The following is a 9,409-nucleotide window of genomic DNA, read 5'->3' as shown; positions in this document are numbered from 1 at the left end:
ACACACACTCACACTCACACTCATCAGTGTCCGCTGTGACGACCTCTGCTGCTGCTTTTGAGAATTGCAGTTTGGTACCGGAGCCCACTAATTGCCTCAATTGGCAGTCAATTGGAAACACCTGTGACCGTGCCTTAGACGCTTCTTAAGAGATCACCAACTGAGCCAAGGGAGAGGGAACTTTGGTTTTGGACTTTGCTTTTGGACTTTGCCTTTTGCTTGCGTTGTATTTTGTTACTTTTTGCATTTACATTTCAACTTCAACATTGCATTACACTTTCGACCATGCATCTTGCTTTACACACTGATCTTGCTGATGAATACAGAAACACTTCTATTTTGTTTAAATGTTTTCATTTTATTATTTAGTTTTGTATTACTTTTGTAGCTAAATAAACATTACTTTTGAGCCTACAATTTGGTTTACGTGTGTCCCTTGTTTTTGTTGCTTCCCTTGAGCCAAGGGTCGTAACACCGCCGGTGACCACCTGCACACACACACACACTCATCAGTGTCCGCCGGTGACCACCTGCACACACACACACTCACACACACACACACACACACACACACACTCATCAGTGTCCGCCGGTGACCACCTGCACACACACACACACTCATCAGTGTCCGCCGGTGACCACCTGCACACACACACACACACTCATCAGTGTCCGCCGGTGACCACCTGCACACACACACACACTCATCAGTGTCCGCCGGTGACCACCTGCACACACACACACACTCATCAGTGTCCGCCGGTGACCACCTGCACACACACACACTCACACACACACACACACACACTCATCAGTGTCCGCCGGTGACCACCTGCACACACACACACACTCATCAGTGTCCGCCGGTGACCACCTGCACACACACACACACACTCATCAGTGTCCGCCGGTGACCACCTGCACACACACACACACACACACACACTCACACTCACACTCATCAGTGTCCGCCGGTGACCACCTGCACACACACACACACACACACACACACTCATCAGTGTCCGCCGGTGACCACCTGCACACACACACACACACACACACACACTCATCAGTGTCCGCCGGTGACCACCTGCACACACACACACACTCACACTCACACTCATCAGTGTCCGCCGGTGACCACCTGCACACACACACACACACACACTCACACTCATCAGTGTCCGCCGGTGACCACCTGCACACACACACACACTCACACTCACACTCATCAGTGTCCGCCGGTGACCACCTGCACACACACACACACACTCATCAGTGTCCGCCGGTGACCACCTGCACACACACACACACTCACACTCACACTCATCAGTGTCCGCCGGTGACCACCTGCACACACACACACACACACTCATCAGTGTCCGCCGGTGACCACCTGCACACACACACACACTCACACTCACACTCATCAGTGTCCGCCGGTGACCACCTGCACACACACACACACACTCATCAGTGTCCGCCGGTGACCACCTGCACACACACACACACACACACACTCATCAGTGTCCGCCGGTGACCACCTGCACACACACACACACTCACACACTCATCAGTGTCCGCCGGTGACCACCTGCACACACACACACACTCACACACTCATCAGTGTCCGCCGGTGACCACCTGCACACACACACACACACACACACACACACTCATCAGTGTCCGCCGGTGACCACCTGCACACACACACACACTCACACACTCATCAGTGTCCGCCGGTGACCACCTGCACACACACACACACACACACACACATCAGTGTCCGCCGGTGACCACCTGCACACACACACACACACACACACACTCATCAGTGTCCGCCGGTGACCACCTGCACACACACACACACTCACACACTCATCAGTGTCCGCCGGTGACCACCTGCACACACACACACACACACATACACTCATCAGTGTCCGCCGGTGACCACCTGCACACACACACACACACACTCATCAGTGTCCGCCGGTGACCACCTGCACACACACACACACACTCATCAGTGTCCGCCGGTGACCACCTGCACACACACACACACACACACACACTCATCAGTGTCCGCCGGTGACCACCTGCACACACACACACACACACTCATCAGTGTCCGCCGGTGACCACCTGCACACACACACACACACTCATCAGTGTCCGCCGGTGACCACCTGCACACACACACACACACACTCATCAGTGTCCGCCGGTGACCACCTGCACACACACACACACACTCATCAGTGTCCGCCGGTGACCACCTGCACACACACACACACTCACACTCACACTCATCAGTGTCCGCCGGTGACCACCTGCACACACACACACACACACTCATCAGTGTCCGCCGGTGACCACCTGCACACACACACACTCACACTCATCAGTGTCCGCCGGTGACCACCTGCACACACACACACTCACACTCATCAGTGTCCGCCGGTGACCACCTGCACACACACACACACACACACACACTCACACTCATCAGTGTCCGCCGGTGACCACCTGCACACACACACACACACACACTCACACTCATCAGTGTCCGCCGGTGACCACCTGCACACACACACACACACTCATCAGTGTCCGCCGGTGACCACCTGCACACACACACACACTCACACTCATCAGTGTCCGCCGGTGACCACCTGCACACACACACACACACACTCATCAGTGTCCGCCGGTGACCACCTGCACACACACACGCACACTCATCAGTGTCCGCCGGTGACCACCTGCACACACACACACACACACTCATCAGTGTCCGCCGGTGACCACCTGCACACACACACGCACACTCATCAGTGTCCGCCGGTGACCACCTGCACACACACACACACACACTCATCAGTGTCCGCCGGTGACCACCTGCACACACACACGCACACTCATCAGTGTCCGCCGGTGACCACCTGCACACACACACACACTCACACTCACACTCATCAGTGTCCGCTGTGACGACCTCTGCTGCTGCTTTTGAGAATTGCAGTTTGGTACCGGAGCCCACTAATTGCCTCAATTGGCAGTCAATTGGAAACACCTGTGACCGTGCCTTAGACGCTTCTTAAGAGATCACCAACTGAGCCAAGGGAGAGGGAACTTTGGTTTTGGACTTTGCTTTTGGACTTTGCCTTTTGCTTGCGTTGTATTTTGTTACTTTTTGCATTTACATTTCAACTTCAACATTGCATTACACTTTCGACCATGCATCTTGCTTTACACACTGATCTTGCTGATGAATACAGAAACACTTCTATTTTGTTTAAATGTTTTCATTTTATTATTTAGTTTTGTATTACTTTTGTAGCTAAATAAACATTACTTTTGAGCCTACAATTTGGTTTACGTGTGTCCCTTGTTTTTGTTGCTTCCCTTGAGCCAAGGGTCGTAACACCGCCGGTGACCACCTGCACACACACACACACTCATCAGTGTCCGCCGGTGACCACCTGCACACACACACACTCACACACACACACACACACACACACACACTCATCAGTGTCCGCCGGTGACCACCTGCACACACACACACACTCATCAGTGTCCGCCGGTGACCACCTGCACACACACACACACACTCATCAGTGTCCGCCGGTGACCACCTGCACACACACACACACACACACACTCACACTCACACTCATCAGTGTCCGCCGGTGACCACCTGCACACACACACACACACACACACACACTCATCAGTGTCCGCCGGTGACCACCTGCACACACACACACACACACACACACACTCATCAGTGTCCGCCGGTGACCACCTGCACACACACACGCACACTCATCAGTGTCCGCCGGTGACCACCTGCACACACACACACACACACACTCACACTCATCAGTGTCCGCCGGTGACCACCTGCACACACACACACACTCACACTCACACTCATCAGTGTCCGCCGGTGACCACCTGCACACACACACACACACTCATCAGTGTCCGCCGGTGACCACCTGCACACACACACACACTCACACTCACACTCATCAGTGTCCGCCGGTGACCACCTGCACACACACACACACACACTCATCAGTGTCCGCCGGTGACCACCTGCACACACACACACACTCACACTCACACTCATCAGTGTCCGCCGGTGACCACCTGCACACACACACACACACACACACACTCATCAGTGTCCGCCGGTGACCACCTGCACACACACACACACACACTCATCAGTGTCCGCCGGTGACCACCTGCACACACACACACACACTCATCAGTGTCCGCCGGTGACCACCTGCACACACACACACACACACACACTCATCAGTGTCCGCCGGTGACCACCTGCACACACACACACACTCACACACTCATCAGTGTCCGCCGGTGACCACCTGCACACACACACACACTCACACACTCATCAGTGTCCGCCGGTGACCACCTGCACACACACACACACACACACACACACTCATCAGTGTCCGCCGGTGACCACCTGCACACACACACACACTCACACACTCATCAGTGTCCGCCGGTGACCACCTGCACACACACACACACACACACACACATCAGTGTCCGCCGGTGACCACCTGCACACACACACACACACACACACACTCATCAGTGTCCGCCGGTGACCACCTGCACACACACACACACTCACACACTCATCAGTGTCCGCCGGTGACCACCTGCACACACACACACACACACATACACTCATCAGTGTCCGCCGGTGACCACCTGCACACACACACACACACACTCATCAGTGTCCGCCGGTGACCACCTGCACACACACACACACACTCATCAGTGTCCGCCGGTGACCACCTGCACACACACACACACACACACACACTCATCAGTGTCCGCCGGTGACCACCTGCACACACACACACACACACTCATCAGTGTCCGCCGGTGACCACCTGCACACACACACACACACTCATCAGTGTCCGCCGGTGACCACCTGCACACACACACACACACACACACTCACACTCATCAGTGTCCGCCGGTGACCACCTGCACACACACACACACACACTCATCAGTGTCCGCCGGTGACCACCTGCACACACACACACACACACACACACACTCATCAGTGTCCGCCGGTGACCACCTGCACACACACACACACACACTCATCAGTGTCCGCCGGTGACCACCTGCACACACACACGCACACTCATCAGTGTCCGCCGGTGACCACCTGCACACACACACACACACACTCATCAGTGTCCGCCGGTGACCACCTGCACACACACACGCACACTCATCAGTGTCCGCCGGTGACCACCTGCACACACACACACACTCACACTCACACTCATCAGTGTCCGCTGTGACGACCTCTGCTGCTGCTTTTGAGAATTGCAGTTTGGTACCGGAGCCCACTAATTGCCTCAATTGGCAGTCAATTGGAAACACCTGTGACCGTGCCTTAGACGCTTCTTAAGAGATCACCAACTGAGCCAAGGGAGAGGGAACTTTGGTTTTGGACTTTGCTTTTGGACTTTGCCTTTTGCTTGCGTTGTATTTTGTTACTTTTTGCATTTACATTTCAACTTCAACATTGCATTACACTTTCGACCATGCATCTTGCTTTACACACTGATCTTGCTGATGAATACAGAAACACTTCTATTTTGTTTAAATGTTTTCATTTTATTATTTAGTTTTGTATTACTTTTGTAGCTAAATAAACATTACTTTTGAGCCTACAATTTGGTTTACGTGTGTCCCTTGTTTTTGTTGCTTCCCTTGAGCCAAGGGTCGTAACACCGCCGGTGACCACCTGCACACACACACACACTCATCAGTGTCCGCCGGTGACCACCTGCACACACACACACACACTCATCAGTGTCCGCCGGTGACCACCTGCACACACACACACACACACACACTCACACTCACACTCATCAGTGTCCGCCGGTGACCACCTGCACACACACACACACACACTCATCAGTGTCCGCCGGTGACCACCTGCACACACACACACACTCACACTCACACTCATCAGTGTCCGCCGGTGACCACCTGCACACACACACACACACACACTCACACTCATCAGTGTCCGCCGGTGACCACCTGCACACACACACACACTCACACTCACACTCATCAGTGTCCGCCGGTGACCACCTGCACACACACACACACACTCATCAGTGTCCGCCGGTGACCACCTGCACACACACACACACTCACACTCACACTCATCAGTGTCCGCCGGTGACCACCTGCACACACACACACACACACTCATCAGTGTCCGCCGGTGACCACCTGCACACACACACACACTCACACTCACACTCATCAGTGTCCGCCGGTGACCACCTGCACACACACACACACACTCATCAGTGTCCGCCGGTGACCACCTGCACACACACACACACACACTCATCAGTGTCCGCCGGTGACCACCTGCACACACACACACACACACACACACACACACACACACACACACACACACACACACACACTCATCAGTGTCCGCCGGTGACCACCTGCACACACACACACACACACACACACACACACACACACACACACACACACACACACACACACATCATCAGTGTCCGCCGGTGACCACCTGCACACACACACACACACACTCATCAGTGTCCGCCGGTGACCACCTGCACACACACACACACTCACACTCACACTCATCAGTGTCCGCCGGTGACCACCTGCACACACACACACACACACTCATCAGTGTCCGCCGGTGACCACCTGCACACACACACACACACACACACACACACACACACACACACACACACACACACACACACTCATCAGTGTCCGCCGGTGACCACCTGCACACACACACACACACACTCATCAGTGTCCGCCGGTGACCACCTGCACACACACACACACACACACACACTCATCAGTGTCCGCCGGTGACCACCTGCACACACACACACTCACACACACACACACACACACACACACACTCATCAGTGTCCGCCGGTGACCACCTGCACACACACACACACACACACACACACTCATCAGTGTCCGCCGGTGACCACCTGCACACACACACACACACACACACACACACACACACACTCATCAGTGTCCGCCGGTGACCACCTGCACACACACACACACACACTCATCAGTGTCCGCCGGTGACCACCTGCACACACACACACACACACTCATCAGTGTCCGCCGGTGACCACCTGCACACACACACACACACACTCATCAGTGTCCGCCGGTGACCATGTGCACACACACACACACTCATCAGTGTCCGCCGGTGACCACCTGCACACACACACACACACACACACTCACACTCATCAGTGTCCGCCGGTGACCACCTGCACACACACACACACACACACACTCACACTCATCAGTGTCCGCCGGTGACCACCTGCACACACACACACACACACACACTCACACTCATCAGTGTCCGCCGGTGACCACCTGCACACACACACACACACACACACACCGAGCGCGCACACACACATTCTTCAAAATATCCTATGTTGTGTTCAGCAGAAGACAGAAGTTGATGTATGGAGAGAGTAAATGGCAGAATGATCATGGGTGAACTATCCCTTTAATGTTAATACATTTATTATTGTTATCTTGTCACAGGTCCATGATCTGATTCTGATCTGTTCATTTTATTTAAAAATATACTGTTTATCTAAAGTTAAGCCTTAACCTCCTCTCGACCTTTGACCTTTCCTTGCAAGGGAATAAATCATCTTTACAGACAGTGGGAACATGTTTGTTCAGTAATAGAAGCTCAGTCGGGTCAAAGGCGTTCACATGAAGGCTTCAGGGCGAGTGAGCCGTCGGCCCAGTACTAACGGGTTATCTGGTGGCATGTAAACGTAGCCAGAGTGAATCCGGAGTCAGTCCGCATCCGGTACCTGGAACTCCAGTGTGCACTTGGTTCCGATGGTGATGTCCTCGTAGAAGCACTGCTTGGCGTTATCCGGAAGCTCGAACGTCAGTTCCGACGCGCAGATCCAACAGAACATCAGCGGGAGCAACAGGAGCCCGGACCCGAACCCGAACCCGAACCGCATCTTCAGGCCTGAGGTGCACACAGGAAGAAGATCAATGAAGCTCGGCTTATTGTCCAGACGAACCCGGATGTCGATCGGCTCGGTTCCGCTCGAGCTCACCCTGATCAAACACACCCGCGGCGCTTATGTGACCAGATCGACCGACTCGACGGACTAAAACATCGACTTTACAGCAAATAACGATGGTTAATGATCAATGCAGCTTACCTCGAAACCTTAACCGGAAGCAGGAAGTTTGTTGATGGGTGACGTTGCACGTATGTGCGTAACTACGTCACTGAACGTCACGGCGCAGTTTTCTTTATTTATTTTATTATATATTTTTAAATTAAATAATTTCAAATAACAAACAGGCATTAACACATTATCATTATTAACCCTTTTGTGCCCACATTTCCTGAATGGTTTCATGAATATAGTCGTGTTAATAGTGTCCAACATGTTCTGCATTTATTTTCCACAGGTTTTTGTTTTTTTTCTTGAAACGATTTCGACTATAGTTGCCGGTGGGGTTATTAAACACATTAACAATAAGACCAAGCAGCATATCGTAAACAACATAATAATAACGTCAATAAATACAAATTATGAAAAGCAAATTATAACAAAATGTATATTGCCTGTAATTTAGAGAGTTTTAAGGCACTCCTTTTAATTGTTTTAAGGATTGAAATAATTTTTTTAAATAATATATTGAGAGATGAGCAGCGGAGCCACAGTCGACATTATACAACTGACACTTTTGTGTGAGTGTGTATGTGTGTGTGTCCACCAGAGGGCAGCATCCGCTCAGTCTCCTCATGCGAGTGTGTGTGTGTGTGTGTCCACCAGAGGGCAGCATCCGCTCAGTCTCCTCATGCGAGAGTGTGTGTGTGTGTGTGTGTCCACCAGAGGGCAGCATCCGCTCAGTCTCCTCATGCGAGTGTGTGTGTGTGTGTGTGTGTGTGTCCACCAGAGGGCAGCATCCGCTCAGTCTCCTCATGCGAGTGTGTGTGTGTGTGTGTGTGTGTCCACCAGAGGGCAGCATCCGCTCAGTCTCCTCATGCGAGTGTGTGTGTGTGTGTGTGTGTCCACCAGAGGGCAGCATCCGCTCAGTCTCCTCATGCGAGTGTGTGTGTGTGTGTGTGTGTCCACCAGAGGGCAGCATCCGCTCAGTCTCCTCATGCTAGTGTGTGTGTGTGTGTGTGTGTGTGTGTGTGTGTGTCCACCAGAGGGCAGCATCCGCTCAGTCTCCTCATGCGAGTGTGTGTGTGTGTGTGTGTGTGTGTCCACCAGAGGGCAGC

At 52.9% G+C, this 9,409-nt stretch overlaps 1 protein-coding gene across 1 annotated transcript in view; it reads right to left on the bottom strand.

The window, feature by feature from the left end:
- tmed7 (transmembrane p24 trafficking protein 7) overlaps positions 1–8,410 on the bottom strand; it is a 16,133-nt gene extending 7,723 nt beyond the window's left edge. Inside the window, exons 1-2 of the mRNA XM_056238312.1 lie at positions 8,334–8,410; positions 7,968–8,134 (exon numbers count right to left, since the gene is read on the bottom strand). Coding sequence (XP_056094287.1) covers positions 7,968–8,126 — 159 coding nt within the window. The 5' untranslated portion in view covers positions 8,127–8,134; positions 8,334–8,410. The remainder of the gene's footprint in view (positions 1–7,967; positions 8,135–8,333) is intronic.
- Between the last annotated feature and the right edge of the window lie 999 nt (positions 8,411–9,409).

This window comes from Rhinichthys klamathensis, unplaced genomic scaffold (genome assembly GCF_029890125.1).
Source record: "Rhinichthys klamathensis goyatoka isolate OS25496 unplaced genomic scaffold, OSU_Roscu_1.1 h1tg000515l_1, whole genome shotgun sequence".
Lineage (NCBI taxonomy): Eukaryota > Metazoa > Chordata > Actinopteri > Cypriniformes > Leuciscidae > Rhinichthys > Rhinichthys klamathensis.
The sequence above is the reverse complement of the archived record's forward strand: the minus strand, read 5'-3'. Positions and strand labels throughout refer to the sequence as shown.